The 21,602-nt window shown below is 46.2% G+C and overlaps 1 protein-coding gene across 2 annotated transcripts; it reads left to right on the plus strand.

The window, feature by feature from the left end:
* Nucleotides 1–208: 208 nt before the first annotated feature.
* Nucleotides 209–21,378, plus strand: lipeb (lipase, hormone-sensitive b). 2 transcript variants are annotated; one of them, XM_084472032.1, is made up of 8 exons: nt 209–313; nt 6,974–7,215; nt 9,868–10,152; nt 11,799–11,889; nt 13,649–13,794; nt 14,358–14,543; nt 16,598–16,750; nt 20,228–21,378. In XM_084472032.1, the coding sequence occupies exons 1-8, from the start codon at nt 229–231 to the stop codon at nt 20,447–20,449; spliced, it is 1,410 nt and encodes a 469-aa protein (XP_084328158.1). In that variant the 5' UTR covers nt 209–228; the 3' UTR covers nt 20,450–21,378. The 2 variants fall into 2 exon arrangements, with proteins under 2 accessions (XP_084328158.1, XP_084328157.1); XM_084472031.1 differs by having other exon boundaries at nt 16,598–20,367.
* Nucleotides 21,379–21,602: the final 224 nt, after the last annotated feature.

A 21,602-nucleotide genomic window follows, 5' to 3' on the forward strand; every position in this document is an offset into this window, starting at 1 on the left:
AACCCTCGTCATGTGGCGTGTCCGAGACACATCATCGGTGGACGCGTTTCATCGTAACCAAGGGCAACGGGGACGTGCGTAGGGAATCCAGAAGCCTCGTCATTGGCTACCTGTGTGTGCCGCTGGTCGCTGACTGGACGGCTGTGTGGCGTGGGCGTGACTACGGCACCAGGTAGGGCGTGTAGAAAAGATGTTTCGAGGCGGCGCGTAAACACGGTGCGAGTGAAGATGGCGTCGGTCAAAAAGAAAGGAAGCGGAGTTGAAAAAGGTGTGAATGGAAGACGCTCGTCCAAGCATAAAGAAGGGCCAGTTGGTAAGCTACAACGCGACACAGGTCTTCGTCGCCGTATTGCTTAGGTTATAATTGTTTCTACCTCAAAGGCTTTGAACATTGCATGTGACTCTATGGAGCTGTCATATGCCGCTAGCTAATGTGGCCGTCTCGTTCTCAGGCGTTCTGATTTCACGACGGAACGCCCGCAGCGGGATGCTCCAAATCAGCGTTATAAGTGACAGGGCGGGACTTTCATTGACATGGGTTTAGCGGCGAGGGATAAACGTTTCCGTCTCATGCTTCGGTTATTGCTTTGTCCAAAATGTCGGTAAAACGTATTAATTACTCAACCTGTCTTTGTTGTTTTGTCATGTTTTTATAATGCGTTCACGGATTGGCAACATGAGTACACAACCCGGGGGTTAAGAGAACGGAAATGGCGGTGCACTAAACCGGGATAACGTAATTCATCAGGATCCTTTCTCAGTCTAAGCAGCTAGCTAAAGCTTTGAAGAGATATGTCTCGTCTCTCAACTCACTGCTTCTGTTTTTTATTTGATGCAGTGGAGGCTGGCATTAGTATTTAATAGAGATAAGGACAACTATGACTTTTTTTGTCATGTGTCAACTTCACATGTATGTTTCTGTTGCCGTGACGTCCGTGTTTGTCAGCCTGACGCGCTGTATCAGTTTGCAGCGGAAATGTAACGTTCCTAACATATACCTTATAACCTTAATAACAGTACACCCTCATATATTATATAATCATTATTTAAATAACGTCTCATGCTCAGTGGCTGCTGTTTACATCATATCAATCCATTAATACTAATTTCTGTAAGCGATATTATTAAAGTGGATGTTTACTTGACATTGACATTTGCACTGCTTGCCTGTCCAAATAAATCAGGTCAGTGTTTTCAGTACGATGAGTCCGATTGGTATACTCTGTAGTGGCTCATTGGACACTAGGCTACTAGCTATTGTTTACTATTGTACAATAGCTTCTCTGTTGCTCTACTTTGTGCTTTGATCAGCTCAGTGTCTGAAGTACTCTCTGAAACAACATACAAATAATGTATCATCATCTTTAGCTAGTGCTTTACAATTCTCATAGCCCTGTCATACATATATGGCTCACTGTGGTGTGTTTGTGCCTTATTTCTGATTTATAAACTCCTTTTTACGCACACTTTTCCAAATAACATACCATTGATTACTTGAAGGGCAATGATGAGGACTATGTTGCCGTTAGTACCTATTTAACTGTTTATTAGACACTATCCCTCCTAAGTGAATACAAGTAGTATTGAGATGCACAACATGTCATTAAGCAGCATATAGGGTTAATTAGGCATGTTGTTGTTTTTACGTACAGCAGACTCAAAGTGTAATGCAAAGGGCAGTGGTGGCCTATTTTTACTGACTTCCTGTTGTTCGCTTCGGGCATGTTTAAATAGAGGATGTGTGAGTGGAACAAGGGTCAACACCTACCCCCTCACTTGGATGTGACACCCCCACCTCCACGGTTCCACAGCTAGGCCTGACACTTTTATCATTATTATTCCATACTGTATATTGAAGGGAGTGGTTTCTGGGTCATTTGGTAGAAAATAACACTGGAGCCAATCAGGGGTCTGACACTATAGCAAGTGGCACATTGCACATACAATTCATTTGGTGTGAATATTCACTGTCATTTGGCCAAGTTCAAGTTTCCAGGTTCAAGTTCACTATTCAGCATGATTTGGAGCGTGAATATTGATATTTTTGGCCGTGAACTCTTAACAATATCTCTTTCAATTATTTTTGGATTGTCTCTAAAGCAATTCTATATCTTCAATAATATCCCCATCAAACTTTATTATGCCTTAATTTGTCCATATTACTGTTCATAACTTTTATGATATCATTATTAAGTCCCCAATTAAACTACATTTTCTTGCACATTACCCATATTGTAATATACACCCTTTTTAGAATGGTACATCAATGTTATGTATTATGCATTCTGCAGGTGCTAATTTCCACCCTGTATGTCTAATATCTGATATTGTGCCTGATATCACTATATCTATTTTTATCAATGTTTTCCCCAAAAACACTTCTTCTAGAAGTTTCTGAGTTTATAAATGTATATGACTCATACAGAAACGGATCAAAGCCAGATGGCTAATGGAGTATTAAATCCTAATTAAAACAGCATACGGCCATAATCACCGCCATGGTTTTTACAGCAGCAGCTTCCTGGCTGCTGCCAAGTGGGCAGGAGGTCACTGGGTGTTCCAAGTGCTGCAGCCAATAGGAGGGAAGATAAGGATGGGGAAGGTAGGTCAGAAATGTCGGACAGACAGACACACAGAGACACAAAGTCTCTAGGAGTGGGACCTCTGCAGTCGGCCTGACCAGCCTGGAAAAAAAGAGATCTCTGTGTTCTAGTTGTCAAGGCTTCATATGTTGTGTGTACAGAGGCACAAGGACACACAACACAGACACGCACACTATTTTCTCGTCCCACATTGTCCCACTGTCAACGTAAACAAACAGCTGAGGTGAAGGGGGACTCTCCCCCCCCGCCCCCCGTATCCCGCACATGATTTACACAGAAGCGGCTATGACAGCGAGAGAGCCAATCACAGTGGCCTGTCTCCTTTCCTCTCTCACCGCCACCCCCCCTCCCTCCCTCCCCCCTCTCCTCATTCTCGTTCTCTTTTTCCCCTCATGCTCTCATTGTTGCTCTGGAAGAGAAGAGACTCGGATAAACTTGGATGCCGGTAAACAAATTCTTATTTGTATTTTTATTAAATTGTACCCTGCACACTTACCGTAGTTAGTTCTCCTTTAGTGTCTAGGTGCCAAGACACACACACACATGAATAGTCATTCATGTGTGTAATGTGCTTTCAACTAAAATATAATAGAAAAAAATAGATAAAATAATAGAGATAAAGTAATTTGTGTGCATGTTGATGCTTTAGCTGTATATAGCTGTATATACTATAGCTGTATTCACATCACTTTACTAGGACGTGTGTGTGTGTGTGTGTGCGTGGTCTGCTGACTGTTGCCATGCTCGTAGCACACAGTGTGATCTTTCTGGCCTGTTTAGTTGAGCCGTGGGCGCTGTGGCAGCATCAGTGTGGCGTTGTCTTCCCGGTCTACAAAGGCCTTGGGTTTTAATGAGCGTCACATGATGACCAACCTTACTGTAAGCCCAACACTGTATTTCCTTACTCCGCCGGCCTTCATTTCATGCACATCAGTGTCTCTATTCAGAGCAAAGGTTAGCAGTACATGCTTCAAGTGATGCTGGTAGCAGCCCACAATGTAGAGGCTTAGCGGTAGGAGCTCGCACTATGCTGGCTGGCCCTTGCTGTTCTGCATGCATCTGTTACACACCATGTTGACCCTTCGTTAAGTGAAGTTGAAGTGTGCAAGTTGAAGTGTATCTCTGGATCTTGCTTCGGCAGCAGCTCTGGTTGATCCAGGCTGCATGCAGGGTCCTGCTGGGATGAGCCAATGGGGGAGATGCTGACATGAACAGGTCATGTCAGCATCTCCCCCATTGGCTCATCCCAGCCAAGTGACTATTGCCCATGTTCCAATTAACAGATGTCTTTTTCCTTTAAATTCGGGGCAGATTTTGCATGGTATTTCCAACTGTGTTGAATCGTGGTGGATACTAGAAGAGACTAAAGGCCCCCTTGTGCACCAGTGGGCGGATTTAGTGTTTCTCTCTTTGTAGGATGCGATTGTGTGTACTGTCTGTATTAATCCTGAGCTAGGCCCCCTGGGTCTTCTCCTGGCCTGGTCTTTTTCTGTTTAACCAACATAACCTGTTCAGGGAACGAAGATGCCAAATAAATGTATATGTTCCTGTTTCTAAACATCGGACAGACTGGTGTCCATGTTTGTGCATATATATATATTCTCTTTCCAGGCTCCCTTGGAAGGAAGTCCTCTTCATAGAAGACTATTCTTCCAAGAGAACTATGTCTGAGGTCCTATTCCGCTCTGCTCTGCACAAACGTGCTTATTAAAGCCATGAATCTATTTGCATCAGGTATATGTTAAGTAAGGTAAATGAATGCCTACATTTTTTTTAAACATGATGTCATCCAGCTCTCTTCAACTAGTTCTGATAGATGCCCCTAAATTCTACACACTGCACCTTTTTAAGTGTTATTTTATATGGCATCCATTTCCAAATCAGACCATTTCCTCCATTTTAATGGCTACTTGTGTATATCTACTCTCTTGATCGCTATCTCCCTGGGGGTAGTACAGGCCCAAATGTTTTGGGACATTTGCCTCTGGCCTCCTGGTGGTGTCCACGGTAGAACTCACTGGCCTGGTCTCTATTTCCCAAGCTTAATATAGACGGCGTGCAGAAATAGCCCAAAGATGGAAAGCAAGCACACAACTTTAGCATGTGACGGTGGGGGGAGGGATTCATGTCGTCATATTAGCAATATGACTTTTTTTTGTCTGGATGATATAAGTTAGATGTGATAAGATTTATATGAGGAGTAGAATGAATTATGTGATGGCTGTATTATTGACCATGAATTTCCTAATATATTCTAATGTTATCCTTTATTCGTATTTGTATTCATATTTTCTTTTTGGGAAAAAAGTTTGGCCTACCCTAAAAACATAGGTTGTGTAACTGATCAAACACTGGAGGAATCTGAACAATGTTCAGTGGAGAAATGGCCTCCAGAAAAATTCAACCACCTCAACCAGAAAAGCTCAACTTAACCAGACAGTTGAGCAACCAATGATGGAGAAAGGACTCAGGTCTAACACCATTGTGGTGTGTGTGTGTGTGTGTGTGTGTGTGTGTGTGTGTGTGTGTGTGTGTGTGTGTGTGTGTGTGTGTGTGTGTGTGTGTGTGTGTGTGTGTGTGTGTGTGTGTGTGTGTGTGTGTGTGTGTGCCTGAGCGCGTTTGTGGGTATATAATTAGCTAGAAGCAGCGTGGGATTCGTCTTCCTTTTGGACCGAACCGAACAACGTCTCACCTGTCCTCACTCTCAAACATGAAATACTCGTATTGTATTTCCATGTCATAATGTGTTTATTTATTTTATATAATATGTTTGTTTTGTAATGTTAGAAACACCACATTCCCCTGCCAGAACGTGAGACTGGGCCCGAATCCAAACTTCTCTCACTATGACTCCTGGCAGCCCAGGCTTTCTTACCACCACCAAAGTGCTGCCAATATGTGTAAACATCGTTACTCACACGATTCACCTTTCAGCAGATGTTTTAATGCTGTTGACGCATGGCATGACCGGTGCGCTGGTAGGGCTTGCACTGGAGGCGTCTTGCTTAAGGATGCTTGAGTGGTAGATAGCGGACAGGTTCTGGACCTGCCGCTACATAGCTGTTCCTCTATAATCCACCAGCTTTCCTTGTACCGGTCACCCTATCCGGCTACGTGGCCACCCTGCCCTGGGTGTCTGTTATGGAAACGCTCTCCGGTGTCTCGGCTCCTGCTCACACTACACCAAGAGGGGCCGCCAGCCGGGAGTTGAGGCTGGGTGTGTTGTCATGTTACATGGGGAGCAATTAAGAAGCGAGCTTGTTAACACTCACTCACTCACTCACTCACTCACTCACTCACTCACTCACTCACTCACACTCCCAGGCGGATCTTAACAGTACAGTGTAAGCAATTTGTGTGATGAAAGTGTGTGTGTTTGGCAATGTGTTCTCCAAACTAATCTGGTTTGGTTAACCGCTGAGTGTGTGTGCCAAGCAAAGCCCCCCCCCTCTCTCCTGCTCCACGTGTTTCTGTCTGGATCTCGGTGGATTTTCTTGTGCGGTTAAGCTGCCAGATTTACATCATTTAACTTCAGCGCTTGCTTAACAAGTTTCCGATCGATGCACTGCCGTGGGCCGGGGCTATGGGCATGGATTAGTTATTAGAAGCAGAAGAAGTTTATTTTGGGGGGGTAGGGGGGTGGGATGCAGCAAATGATACCCCTGCGTTGTACAGTGTCTGCTGATTACCAATGTGGGGCCGGGGGTGGTGCTGAATATTACCGGCCTGCTCTGGGCTCCATGGGGAAATCACAGCCTAAGAGCGAGCAGTAAAACCGCAAAGAAATGTACAAGAAAGCTTACTTTTCTTGTCATAGCGATAGATGTTTGGAGCTACCAGGGGTCATAAAAAAGAGAGATGGAGACAGTTTGAATGGCGGGGGCCCAGCTAGAAAGAGCCTTGTGGGGGGAAGGAAACGCATCCTTCCGATGTGCCCTTGAGCAAGATGGTTAATCTCCACCGGTTGTGGAATTTACTTTTTGTGGCACAGGGCTTTAGCGAAAACGGCTCAGATGTGCAGAGGCCGAATTAACATGCGCGTGTGTGTCAAAAACATGAGCTAATTAACTATGTCCGTCACATCTCAAAGTTCCCGAGTGGGATTAATGAAGCACTTGCTCCTCTGGCATTCTCGCAGGATAGTCTAGCAGTGCCAGGCTGTGTGACGCCCAGCTGTAGTGTTCTGTGGTCAGACCACAATCTCCAGGTATCCCTAAACACACAACCCATGAAGGTGTAGTGTGTAGAATCGAGTGGCATCTGGCAGAGCCACTTGTACAGGCCACTGTAGCTCCTCCTATGTCTCTTATGACCCAATGTATGTACAACGCATGAACTCGTAAAACGGCAACATTTGTCTCTCTGTCCAGTGATGGACACCAGGGCGATTTTCGCGATGGTCCACACGGTGTGCGAGGAGAACGTCACCTTCTTCTCGGGCGGCGCCAAGGGGTCCCAGGGGGATGCGGCCCGCAGGCTGGTGGACTCCATGACCCTCATCCAGGAGCACGCTCTGGGCCTGGAGCCCGTCATCCACGGCTTCGCCTCCGTCTACCACCACTTTGACTTCGACCCGCACATACCCGCCAATGGATACCGCTCCCTGGTCAAGGTGAGGGTGTGTGTGTGTGTGTGTGTGTGTGTGTGTGTGTGTGTGTGTGTGTGTGTGTGTGTGTGTGTGTGTGTGTGTGTGTGTGTGTGTGTGTGTGTGTGTGTGTGTGTGTGTGTGTGTGTGTGACAGACAGACAGACAGACAGACAGACAGACAGACAGACAGACAGACAGACAGACAGACAGACAGACAGACAGACAGACAGACAGACAGACAGACAGACAGACAGACAGACAGACAGACAGACAGACAGACAGACAGACAGACAGACAGACAGACAGACGTTATGCGTCCCTGCTCTCTCAGACCGCGTTATTTACGTCAAGATAGGTCAGAATATGTGTAATAGTTCAGTGAAGGGGAAGTTCTTTTGAAAAAGAGCCAAGCGATCGCGCGTGACTGTACCATAACATCTGATCGGTCAAATCGTCTGAGACGTTCCTTCACCCAAATTCTCTATCAAACAAGCGTGGGTTAAAAAGAAAAAAACACGTGAAGAAGAAACACCCTCCCTGCTTGAGTTTCTATGTCAAAAAAACCTGGATCACATCAGGCACGGATTACGCACACACCCGCTCGCATTGGTGCAATTTATTATCCATGGCTAGTGCATTTCCGCTGTTCTGTTTAACTGAATTGTCCCGCATTTGTTCTGTACACGGACTCGCATCACATGTATTTTTCAGTCAGACGCTTCTGTATGCTCTTCATCAATAGGGGTTTTGTCAATATTTGAGAATGAATGGTTGAATTGGTTGTAAATAACATGCGTAATAAGCCAGAACGGAGATCTCAAGGGACGCCATCCGCCGGTTTATTTCATAGATGTAGTCTATGAGGTACAGTGAATTACATCGGGCTATACTACAGTATGCTTATTGTTTTAGGATAAGAGTCGCCTGTATTCACCATCTGATTGAAAGCAGACGCTGAAATGAACAGACGTTGAATAAACATTGCCATCGTCGTCATGTCTTTTTTTCGCAGCCTTTGTGCTTAAGTTAATTTGTTTGTAGAGGCAGTCGGTAACTTAGCCTAAGTTACCGACTTAGCGCCTATAGGCCGCTGTGGGGACCCCTGAATGTGTTGTTTAATGGGCCAAGAAGCTCTGTATGCAACAGTTTTCTGAACAATCACTTTATTGATGCGTGTGCAGGTGCGTGTGAAGCACAGTTTTACATTTGCATTTTACATTTAGGGTATTTAGCAGGCGATTTTATCCAAAGCGACTTACCATAAGTACATTGGTCGTTTTCCCTACTTCATCTGAACACACACATTTATCGTGTGGGTGTGCGCGCGCATGTCTTCATGTACAGTAGGCAATACGTTTGCCTACTGAGAAAACGTTTCCTCTACTGAGAAAACGCATACAATCCATACCATACCTTGATATCTGGCTTTGTTTGAAGGTTGATTCTTTTGAAACATCAAGATAGAGGTATTTCTTAGAGATAAAGTACTCCCTCACACACCTCCTCTGTTTGTTTCGGTTATTTATGACCATAAAAGGCTTTCCTTAGCTGTAGCAACTCCTAGAAATCTAGTGAACGGGCCACATGTTAATCATTACATAAAGTGCTGCTCTCAAACCCAACACGTCCACAGGGCATCAGCTTGTTACTGCGGTGTAGTTTGACACAAGCTCACAACAACCGTCCGGTCTTCCTGTTGTCAAGCATTACTGCACTCATCGTTTGACCGCAGACCACCGCTTTGGCTATTTTATAATAATTCTATTTGCATTTCTTTGTTCCTCTTTGCCTGAACTGCATTTCCATTTGATGTAAAAGCTAAAATAACCTCAGATTAACCTAAAATAAGAGAGACTTGAATTAAACATATTGCTTTATCAAAGCACCAGTGAACACGCTGTTCCAGCTGGAATTCGAACCATATGAGATTTATACATATAATACATAGAACAAATATTACCACGTTTAAAGCAAAAATAAAAACGGTTTTGGGTTCAATGGCTCTTTAACACAATTCATTGAACAATTAATCTGCATTGAAATACATCTCAATGCAGTAGGGGTGTAACGATACACAAAAGTCACGATTCGGTATGTACTACGTTTTTAAGTCACGGTTCGGTGTGTTTTTTCGGTACAGCAGTTTTTATTGTTTTATTTTTATTAACCAATTTGATTTTGATTTATTAAACTGTATCAAACTAATGCCTTACACAAATGGAAAGACATCAAATACAATTGAGGATAAAAGCACAATCAAGTCCAGGACTTATTTCCATTGTGGTCCTCAACACAAAACATCAGGACAAGACAAGACACTCAGAGTGTGTGATAATAAATAAAAACTTAATTAAAGAAAAATTAAAATAATAATTATATATATAGAATTTTTCCGGTACGTACCGAAATGAAACATGCATCGAACCGTTAGACTCGTACGAGTACGCGTATCGTTATATCCCTACAACGCAGATATGTAACATGCATTTTTGGTCCGTGTGTGTTTCTTCCATCTGTAATATTATCATTTCTCGACAGTCATGGTTCATGTTTTTTTTATTTTTTTTTATGTTTCCCTGATATTGCCTCGTGGCAGTTGTTCATTTTCAACCCTGCTTCTGTGTCTCTGTCTCTGTCTCTTGTGTGTCTCTTCCACCCCCGCCCATTCTCCTCAAAGGTGGTGCGCTGCTGCATTCTCCACATCATCCACAAGGGGCACTACATCAGCGCCAACCGACGCAGCATCTTCTTCCGAGCGGCGCACAACGCGGGGGAGATGGAGGCCTACTGCAGTGCCCTGTGCCAGCTTCGCGCCCTGCTCTACCTGGCCCAGCGGCTGTTGCACGACAACAGCTACGGCAACCTCTTCCTCCACGAAGAGAGCGGCCTCAGCCAGAGCTTTGTGCGGGAGTACGCCTCCATGCACAAGGGCTGCTTCTACGGCCGCTGCCTGGGATTCCAGGTGTGTGTGTGTGTGTGTGTGTGTGTGTGTGTGTGTGTGTGTGTGTGTGTGTGTGTGTGTGTGTGTGTGTGTGTGTGTGTGTGTGTGTGTGTGTGTGTGTGTGTGTGTGTGTGTGTGTGTGTGTGTGTGTGTGTGGAGGGGCTGTGGTTTGGGTCGGTTGGGAGGGAGGGAGCATAGTGTGTAGTGGATAGTAGGGGTATAACATTTCCCGTCCTAAAAACAGACCGAATTGGAGTCATGCAAAACGTGCACGTTTCTGGACTGATTGGAAACACAGTACGGCAGAGAGAACAAAAAGGGCCTGTTTTGTGGACATAATCAAATTATTAAAAACAGTGATACTTCATAGAAGTGGGACTTTATTTTACTACTATAGACACAGAAAGTTGCAATGAGGACGGTGGCCACTGGTCAGTGGGGGACATAAAGGTAGAGAATCGATAACTAACGCAAAGGCAACAAAAGTGGAAGCACGACCAGTCCTGAACCAACAACGAATCAGTGATGGATAAATAAACAACTGTCCGAGATGTGCGTGATAACAGCAGAATCACAACATGTTTTTATTGCAACATCTTCCAAATATAAGTGGAGCCAGCACAAGGGGAGCAAAGCCCCTGGGGGTTGAACCTTTACGACAACCATCACTCTCCCTAAGGGCTTCACTCTCATTGTTCAACCAACTCAGACCGGTACAAGGAAACCACTAATGGCTTGGGCGTTTTTTACAGCATTTACAGCAACTAACAAGTGAACGTTACATTATAAAGTACCCCTTTTCAGCAATTAAAGTGAAACATGTTTTAGCCGTGACAGTAAAATTGTAGAATCTCTTCCCTCTTTCCCAAAAACTGTGAAACAAACCTAATTATTATTACCCACCTGAAAGGTTTAACCCCTAGTGGCTAGGCTAATGGACTGACTGTAGAAAGGTACTGGGGTCAGGGTTAGATTGTAAGGCCATGGTTGTTAGGCTCTGCAGTAAGGTACTGGGGTCAGGGTTAGATTGTAAGGCCGGGTTTGTTAGACTCTGCAGTAAGGTACTGGGGTCAGGGTTAGATTGTAAGGCCGGGTTTGTTAGACTCTGCAGTAAGGTACTGGGGTCAGGGTTAGATTGTAAGGCCATGGTTATTGGACTCTGCAGAAAGGTACTGGGTTCCCACAGACGCCTTCCCTCTACCTTCTCTTAATAACTGTACCCGCTTTGGATAAAAGCTGAATGACTAAATAGTTTTCAACGTGATTGACAGAAACACCTAATATGAGGAGCAGAGGTGTGGGAGGCGGGGATTATCCACTAATTGGATTTGTTGAGAGAGGACCAAAGAGAATACTCTAATGATGAGTTGTTTTTGTTGTTGCTCATCAGATTAGTATTTATTGCTCTATATTTCTCTTAACTTTTTGGAACTCAAATTGTCTTAGTCCGTCTCTCTTATGCAGGCCATCTCTCTAAATCTAACAGAATTTTTGAACCAAGAGATTCATTATAACATGATATGGTAATTCACTAATCCAAGGCAGGATTATTAAAATCCACTGCAAGGGGTTTTGGCTTATTAATGTTGTGGTCATTAAAGTGGTGTTTTTTGTTTGTAAATTCATAAAGGCTTTTGAGCCTGAGCCTCTCTCCCCGCTCTCTCCAGTTCACCCCGGCCATCCGGCCCTGTCTGCAGACCATCGCCATCGGCCTGGTGGCGTTCGGAGAGAACTACAAACGACACCAGTCGGGAATAGGTCAGTGAAGTCCACCATGGCCGCTGACGGCATCTTGTCCTCCCTTCCCTGCTCCCTCATTGGTTATTCCTGTACCACGCATACACACAGGGCTAAGCCATTGATTGTGTACCTGTTTTGATGTGGGTTTGGCTTGGAGATGCTCTTTCATCTGCCGGGGAGTCCCGTGGGGCCTTGGCTGATGTACTCACATGCATATTTAACAATGTTTTGAACGCACGTCAGATATTGAAGAACACACGCTTTCGCTCAAACACACTCTCGTACATACATGCTTAAATATTGAGTCTCAAGAAGAGTCCACACACGCACACGCGCCCACACACACACACACACACACACAGAGTGAGTGCAAACTAAAACAAATCAACTCTTGCTGTAACCTGTGCCCTTTGCTGCACCACAGTGGAGGCAGGAAGTATTGCACCTTATGGTGAGTGGACCCCCGCTTCTCTGCTGTGAATAGACAGACACATTGAAGATGTGTGTAGAACCAGGGTGTGTCGCTCTCCCCTTTCCCTCTGCTTCCCTATCCTGAACGGTTTCACAAGCAGCGCTGAGGGATAGGTAGGCCCTCAGCTGATGAGGCAATCTGTATGGGATACAGGATGGTGTAGTGGCTATGGTGTTTGACTCTCCACCGAAGGGACTGGGTTTGATCGCCAACGTCTGAATCCGACCTATAGACCGTCTTGAGCAGGATGCCCTCGCCCCTACCTGCTCCTTCAGGATGTGGCCGCAATCACTGCACGTCACTTTGGACCTAAGGGTCTGCAAGATAACCAAGTAGTAGTACCCGTGCTCTTAAGCTATGTCATAGTCAAAGTCAGCTTTATTGTCAATTCCAAAATATGTCCCAGACAAATAGAGGAATCGAAATTGCGATGCCTCTGGCCCACGGTGAAATAAGGAGAAAGACATCTTTTCTCCTTATTGCAGCAGACATCATTTCTGATGTCTGCAGTCCTGACCATCCCCACCATAGTTGTCCTGGACAATAGTTGGAAACAGATTAGTGGTAAAACCCAGCTGTATTTCAGATTGGCAGTTGAATCTGCAGGGCCTCTGTTTCAGCTAATCGAATTTCAAGTAAGCTATTTAGTGGCAATTAGCTGATGGATAAATCAGTAAACGTTTCAGTGCCGTGAGCGAAGATTGAATCTCCAATGCAATTGATCTCATCTGACAGGCTTGATGACAGCTGAGCTGGTCTCTCTCTTTCTCTTTCTTTCAGTCTCTCTCTTTCAGTTTTCCCTCCTCCCCACGTATGAAGCAACACTGGATAGTTGTTGTTTTCTCCATCATCACATCTCTCTCTTCCTCTCTCACCAGTCACTAGCCATCTGTCTTTCACCAACTCTGGTCCTTCTCTTTCCTGCTCTACTTTCATGTTTATTTTTTATTTATTATCATTCCATCTGGTCTTCCATTCGTCCAAACCTCCTGAGATCTTCTGCTACTTATTGACTAGTATTACTTTAGCTCGTGGCCTCCCTCTACCCCTTCCTCCATCCCTGATCGACCACTCTCTACGCAAACGCTCCCTCCGCCCTTTTGGCCAGCAACCTTTAATTTATTTATCTGTGTGTGTGTGTGTGTGTGCGTGTGCGTGTGCATGTGTGTGTGTGTGTGTGCACATGCACGTGGTGAAAGAGTGTTCATTCCCTGGCCGACTGGCCCGTTTCCTCACATTGACCCTTGCCCTGACTTCTCCTCTCTCTCTCGCTCTCTCTCTCTCTCTCTCCGTCTCGCCCCTCAGGCGTAGCAGCCAGCTCGTTATTCACCTCAGGGAAGTACGCCATCGACCCCGAGTTCCGGGGGGCCGAGTTCGAGCGCATCACACAGAACCTGGACGTGCACTTCTGGAAGTCCTTCTGGAACATCACAGAGACAGAGGTGCTGTCGGTGAGTTGACACACACGTTCACACACACACACACACACACACACACACACACACACACACACACACACACACACACACACACACACACACACACACACACACACACACCGGGGGTACTCCGCTGTGATATGCACCAACTGCACAGTAAAGGTGAGCAGATCTATAATTCATATTAAAAGAGGGAGAGGGAGAGAGAGACACTCCACCTCTCTTGCCCTGAAGGCAGTTAAAAATAATAGAGTGAACAAATGTGTGTTTGTTCCGGTTTCCTCCCACACCAAACCATACGTCCATGATAGGTTAATACCCCTGCCGGTGCCCTCGACCTAGGCACCAGGCAGAAGACCTAGAGCTGGCCCCTGGCTGCCTAGTGCTCCCAGTGCTGCTAGTGATTGGTTAACGCAGAGACCTCATTCCTTCGGGATACCATTTTGTGAAATAAAGTATATAAGTAAACATATATATATAAGTATTGAAATGTATTCCAAAAAAAGGTTGGTTGGCTCGTTCAGTCCTTCAATCCTTATTTGTATCCCTCCCCTCTCTCTTGCTCCCATCTCCAGAGTCTAGCCAGCATGACCTCGACGACGGTCAAGGTTAACCGAGCCCTCTCTGTGCCACCCGTGCCCTTTGACCTCCCGCTGGTAGCCAACCCGAAGGTCTTGGTGAACATAGCTGCGCCTTCGGCTCACATTGGCCCAGCCCCTGTCCAGATGAGGCTCATCTCCTACGACCTCCGTGAAGGACAGGTAATCCAAACAGATACTACTACACTTTATACTTTCGCATCAGGGATCACACCTTTTCTGTTTGCCACTGCTTTCTTTTATCATCTTCTGTGCACTGGTTTTATTTTACCCCCGTAGACTTTTATGTTACACTTCTCTATTAAAAGTGTGTTTATTAAGTTTCAAAAGCTATTCTCTGAGGGTAAGGATTCTTTTCGCACAAAACTCTTAACCGGTTAAGGTTGGTTGTTACATCATAACATCAGTTAGGAATCATTCATTTGATCTCGCTCCAAGAGTGCTTTCTCAGTTGAACGGACATTCAACGCTCCGAGGGAACTCTGGTGTGAAACAAGAAACAACAATTATCTTTCCCTCAACATGAAACGGGAAATAATTATCAAACCATCGGGGACCTGCAGTGCAACGTGACAACAACCTCACCCTGAGGGATCAGTCACAAGAATGTGCTATCAAACGCTAGCATAAAAAAAGGTGAAACTGACATAACTGGTTCAGCAATACTTCAGCGTCACGGACTGTCAAGCCTTGGCTCTCAAGGCCTACAGGTTATTTGCCAAAAACACAAGACCGTCGGCATGTGAAGAGCCAGTGCCGATCTCTTTGTATTCCCCGTGGAGGGAAAGACTTGTTCAGAACAAACTGGAGATCCAGGGATGGATAAAGCTAATGCTCCCAGGGCATTAGGTTTATCCACCACACGAGAGGATTTAGTTGAGCAGGTATTGGATACTCTTGTTCATGCATTGACATCTCTTTCTGAAGTGTTGTCGTCGTCTGGCCTGTCCTTGTAAAGTAAATAAATATGTGTTTAATATTAGGACAGGTTTGTATTCGTCCAGCCTATTAACAATCACAGAACGTAAGTGAAAAGATATTTCCTTAAAGGGGACATATTATACCACCAGGTGTGAGTGTGATTAGCCATTACAAGCCGTTTAGAAAATGTGCCGCTTCTGACATCACACGTGGGCGCGTCCACCTAGATGTATGACGGATAGATGAGCAACGTTTGCTACAGTCCACTGGGTAGACTGATCTATCCACCACGCATCTAGGTGGGCACGCCCACCTGTGATGTCAGAAGCGGCACATTTTCAAAACGGCTTGTAATGGCTAATCACACTCACTCACACACACTTGTGTGTGTAATATACATGCTTTTTTTGCATTTCTGCCACAAACCAAACGTTCTCCCCCTTGGAAAATAGTCTGTGTTTGGCCTAGTCTTCCCTGGGCTGCTGTATTTGACCTGTCCTGTGCAGCAGTCAGACACATCCTGCCGTTAAATGCAAAGTGGTTCCTAATGAAAGCTTAAGGCTGCCCCTCCCTCCCTCCCTTCCTTCCTCCCCCTCTTCATCAGCCTTTAACGATCCATAAATAGGGCTTTTTATTTCTCCTTGCGTTTAGATAAGCCAGCCTCCTGTATTCAATGCCTCTACCCCTCTCTCTCTTTCTCTCAATCCCTCACATGGACCCTTTCTTGCTCTCTTCCTCCCTGCTTCTCTCTTGCTCTTTCCCTGGTCAGGTTTTGTTTCACATTTTCAACCCTCAAATTCTCTGGAGTTCTCTTCTTTCCCTCTCCCCTCCGTGTAGCCTGGAACAGAACCAGGCCTCTTATCAGCATACACCCTGAACCATTGATCTCAGTCCAACAAGCAGCAATGCTGTTTTAATGTTGCGAAACACAAGCTTACCTCAGCGGGAATCCCCACCAGACAGACTCTCATGCTATTGCTCTTTCCCTCCCTCTCTACTTGAATTGGTGGAAATTAGGGTATGTTTACTGTTCCAGTCAACTTACCTTAATTTCCTCTAATTCAAGTTGGGTTCATTGCATTTCATGAACTAATTTAGTAGCCCTGACGTTCTCCTTATTGCTTATGCGTAATTCTCTTATTAAAATCCCTCTCTGTTTTTCCTCTGCTGTCCCTCTATTCAATTAGAAGAGCTTTATTGGTGGGGCCAAGGACAATATACATTTGTCAAAGCTCCAAAAGAGATATTCCAAAACAAGATTTTAAAACACTCTCTCTGTCTCCCGGTCTCTCCAGGACAGCGAGGCGCTGCTGTCCCTCAGCCGCTCTGAAGGGGGCGCCATGTCCCTGTCACTGGGACTCAAGACCAAGCACCTGTCGCCGTCCCCGTGCCTGCTCATCCACTTCCACGGTGGGGGCTTTGTGGCGCAGACCTCCAAGTCCCACGAGGTACCCTCTTTCTTCCTTCCCCATCATCATCATTTCCTGCCTAAACTCCTTCGACGCGTCTCTCAGGGGCTGCCAGCGGGATCCCCTTTGGGAAAAACCAAGATGAATCGTCGGGGTTTGTGCCTCTGTAAGACAATCCGATGGGATTGCGAGTCGTGTGTCATGACAAAACCAATCCCAGGAGGGGAGGCGATGGGAATCCGTGTCGAGGATTATTGCCGAGTTAAAACCTCCCAAATTGCGCTCGTAGAATCTTAAAACGTTTTTAGTTTTTTTTTTTTTTTATTCGGATGCGTTTGAGGAAATGGAGGAATTTGGAGGAGACGAGATGAAAAAGTTAAGGGCTAACCAGTGCCACTCCTCTTCAGAACCAAAAGGGCATACTCGTTCTTCATATCTGAAAAATATTACTAATGTAGCACCCTGGGAACTTATGCATTGGCGCTGCTTTTTTATGTCGGGCTCGTATGCCAACCTCTGATGTCTCCTGATGCCGCCCCCCCCCCCCCCCCCCCCATCTCCTATACATCAAGTGCTGACTGTATTTTCTCAAGCTAATTGAAATTGAACTCTGGGTAATTAAAGTGACGACTTGTTGTCAGCCGAGGAGCGGGGGGGGGGGGGGGGGGTTAGAAGACTCAAGCCTCCACCTTCCCGCTCGGTCGCCTGGCTCCTAATGAGCCCATTAGGCAAATTAGAAGGTAATAAATCCTCCTGCATCCTCCTCCTCCACCTCTCGACTTGATCCGGGAGCTTTGGGCTTCTCGCCTCCTCCCTCACTCTTCTCTGCTGCCACATCCGGTGAGACCATCACGCCTCAGGCAATGGGGCCTCCATTTAAAGTATTCATTTAGTCTTTTTATTCCTATCTTTTTCCTCGACATGAAGTGTTTCATTGAGCTCTGAGGTCTTATCGCCCTCCCCTGGTTGATGTTGTATTTATTTATTGTAATAATATTATAATACTTATTTATTTATTTTTGGTGACCTATGACAACGACTGATGACAAATGCTTTTGGTCATTTCATTTCAACGGCCTTGAGCTCTAGTTGAAACCTGGGATTTCCAACCCCATGGTGGGTGGTGTAGTAGGCGGTCTGGCCTTTGGCCCGAGCTGTGTGCGGTCAGGGTGCTGCTATAACATACCGTTTTCTGAGAGACGCAAGATGGCATGAAGCCACATGAGGCCGTCTCTGATGTTGGGTCTCAGATCTGCAACTGGGTAGCAATCAGCAGTCGTTTGAGAGGGGATTATGTGAGGAGAGAGTCGTGTTGAATTACCATACAATAGTAGGTGATGTGGAGGAAAAACACCCCCCCCCCCCCCCTCTCCCCCTCCCTCGCTCTTTCTTCCTTCTTCTGTTACTTTCTAAAAAAATGAATGTAAAAGGCTGTTTAAACTGGGTCCCTGATGTGGGACTGAGTGTATTAGGTAGTGTTTATGAGAACGTGACATGATTTGAGACAACGGGTCCACATTTTTTTTTTTTTTTCAGCATCGCTGGTTACCATGGTAACCACACAATCTATTTTTGTTTTCTTTGGGGATTGTGCAAGGGCATAATTGACATTACAAGCTCGCAGACACTCGTGTACATGAGACAGGAGTACAGCCAAACTGCGAGCCACAGTACTTTCACTGCTGAAGCAATCCAAGCATGTTGCATGGCATTGTGGGACATCCACTAACCTGAAAGTACCTTTCAAAGTCTCTCTCCTTGTCGTGTCTCTCTGCCAATCCGCTCTCTCTGCCCTGTCTCTCTTCACCCCTGTCCTCCCTTCCCTGTCCTGTCCTGGCCCATCTCCCTGTGGGCAAGGGTAGACGGCCAAGGTGGTGTTGGGATGGAGGGCCAGGGTGGGGGTGTTGGGACAGGAGATGAATAGTGAGCCTTAAGGGACTGGAGCCCACGGCGTTCCTGTCCTCTGAGCCTCATCGATCCTCCTGGTGCAGTAATGGATGTGCTGTGACCAGAGGTGGGTGGGTGGGGGTGTGTGTGTGTGTGTGTGTGGCTGTCTGTCTGTCTGGCCAGCAGAGCTAGATTAACTGCTGCGGTTGTCTGAGGATGAGTGGAAGTCAAATTCCCATTAATTTCTGTGTTGATGTGTTGGCCATGGCATTCCTATACCACTATGTGGGTAAACACATGCTATTGTATGGCCTGTTGCTGTCGTTTTCATTTTGAATGATGGGGAGCAAGGTTACCTTAAAGGATTTATGAGACATCTATAATCAACTGGCCTTGCCATCGCCAAACAAATAAACAACCTGCTCACTGCTCACACATTCCTCCTGCAGTGTGTTGTGATTGGGTGCTTTTGTCATCAGTCAGCCGATTCCCAGTCTGATTGGCAGGCATGGCTATAGGCTCTGTCACATGACGACACCCTTCAGAGGAAAATAGTTAGCATAAACACGTTAAGCCACTCACGCACTGTCTCACTCCAACGTGTAATTGAACACTGCACGTGCACACCAGACAGTTACCCGTGGCTTGAAATCTATAGTGACAGAGTGGACTTAACAGGCAGCCAAGCTGTCACGCAGAGCCGGTGGGGTGCGCCCGTGGCTGATTTATTTATTTATTCATAGTTATACTTATAATCTCTGGCAGTTGAGTTGATCCACACAAGCGTGCACAGACAAACCCTCATGCCACAGCGAGGGTGTGCAGGTGACCGCGTGACCCCTGTGCGATGACGTACCGGACAGTCGACAAAGCATCGTAACCTGAGCCCAGCTGGCAGAATGTGGGATTTTGTGCTCCAACATAGCAACAAACAACAACAACAACAACAAAAAAAAAAAAAGCAGGGTGTTTGGCTAGAGCGAGAGCTGTGGGAGTTGAGATGCGGTAGTGGATGTGTGACCGTCGAGGAGGAGAGCTTTGTAGCAGACCAGACAGCTCAGGATTTACGGCCCACTTGTTGAATCCACCGTCTTCGCCTTCTTCCTTATTTTTCAAAGTCATGGCTCTGGCGGTGGAGTGCAAGCGGTTCCTTCCCAGAGGCGCGTATAAGAATAGAAAGCTTTTAACCTGTCTGCCTTTGGTGGGTAGCCATCGTTGCAAAAAAAGAGGAAGAGGTAGAAAAAAAAAGGAATACGGCTAGGGCACGCTGGGAGCAGAGGTGAGAAATCGACTCATTGTGTTGCTGCGTTTACAACACTCCTCCAGGACTGAGAGGAGCTGTGACCACAGGCGTCCTGTTGTGATTGAGACTTATTAACCAGGCGTTTCTATTGGAGGTGACTTCTTATTCTTATTCATGTGCAGCAGATTACATTTGAGAGAGCATCTGTAGCTTTCACAACTTATTATGAAGATTATAAATGATCTTTCTCTCTCTTTTGATGTTTCTCCTCATCTCCATCGCTCTCTGTTTCTATTAACTTTCTCTCTCTATTGAATCAGCTGCCTCATTCCCTGTGAGAAGAAAGGGAACCTGCAGCCTTCTGTTTAAAGGACTTTCTCTTTCAGCCCTACCTGAAGAGCTGGTCCCAGGACCTGGGCGTCCCCATCCTGTCAGTGGACTACTCCCTAGCCCCGGAGGCCCCCTTCCCCCGAGCTCTGGAGGAGTGCTTCTACGCCTACTGCTGGGCCCTCAAGAACCACCACCTCCTGGGTAACACACACACACACACACACACGCACACTACTGGGGCGGCATTAGCTCAGGAGGTAGAGCGGGTTGGCTGGTAACCGCAAGGTTGCTGGTTCGATCCCCGGCTCCTCCTAGCTGAGTGTCGTGGCGTCCCTGAGCGAGACGCCTCACCCTGATTGCTCCAGATGAGCTGGCTGTCGCCCTGCGTGGTTGACTCCGCCATCGGTGTGTGAATGTGTGCATGAATGGGTGAATGTCAGTCAACACTGTAAAGCGCCTTGGATAAAAGCGCTGTATAAATGAGGACCGTTTACCATTTACACTACCACCCAGCTGCTAACGCACTCGAACACCGGTTTTGTTATTGCATTTGTTAATGCGAGACGGGAGAATGAAAAGAAGAAGCACTTCTGCAAATCCTCCCATAAGCGTCCCGTCCTGGTGAACGCACACACAGCCTTCTGTGTGGCGTCTGACTGCCTCCCCACAGAAGGCTGCAGAGAGCCACGGCTCACACGGTGGGCTGTAGTCGGCTGTGCTGCAGTGCATCGCTGGGTTCCACAACGTCTGCAGTACTCCAGCACAGGCGGCCCAACATCCAGAGCAATACATTGGAGAAATCCAGTAAAGGAAAAAAAAACAAAAAACCAAAAGCTGGCACTCTTCCCGACAAACACAAAGGAGAAGTTAACAATATGCTCAGTGCAATATGTGGCTATCGTAAAGGAAAAGCCAGAGAGTTAAAAAGAAGGACAGCCGGGGGCTGCCTGATTCCCTGCCAGCCTCCACAGCAGACAGGAGGAACAGTATTGCAGGAGCCCAACACAGACGTTTGCTAATGGCGGAGTGAGTCACACTCTCCTCGCCTCCTGCCCTCCGGCGTAGTTCACATAGCAACCGCTAAAAATGTATTTTATTTTTTTTACATTCTCCTTATTCTCTTGTTTTTTTCTTCCAATCTCACTCCACCCCCCGCTGCTGCGGCGACTGCTTCTATCTCCTCTGCTCCCGTCGCTTTCCTCCTTTTCTTCTTCTGCTCCTCTGTTCATTCTCTTACTTCCTTCCTCCTTTGTTTTAATCTCTTTTCCTTTGTTCACTCTCCATTCCTCTTCTTTCTGTTCTCTTGGTATGTGTTCTTCATTATGTGCTCCCTCCTCTTTATTGCCCATTACCCTTTATTGAACAATTTGTCAATCATTTCCTCATTCCCTTGTTTTTTCCCCCACATCCCTCACCTATTTCTCTCTCTCT

The sequence above is a fragment of the Micromesistius poutassou genome (genome assembly GCF_964030765.1).
Source record: "Micromesistius poutassou genome assembly, chromosome: 8".
NCBI classification, from domain to species: Eukaryota; Metazoa; Chordata; class Actinopteri; order Gadiformes; family Gadidae; genus Micromesistius; species Micromesistius poutassou.

What these genes read in the sequence shown, in the direction of transcription:
- lipeb (XM_084472031.1), top strand. Translation starts at nt 229, where the DNA reads ATGGCGTCGGTCAAAAAGAAAGGAAGCGGAGTTGAAAAAGGTGTGAAT. An exon ending in GCCGCTGCCTGGGATTCCAG is followed by an intron (nt 10,153 to 11,798) that starts GTGTGTGTGTGT and finishes CGCTCTCTCCAG; the next exon opens with TTCACCCCGGCCATCCGGCC. An exon ending in CAGAGACAGAGGTGCTGTCG is followed by an intron (nt 13,795 to 14,357) that starts GTGAGTTGACAC and finishes TCCCATCTCCAG; the next exon opens with AGTCTAGCCAGCATGACCTC.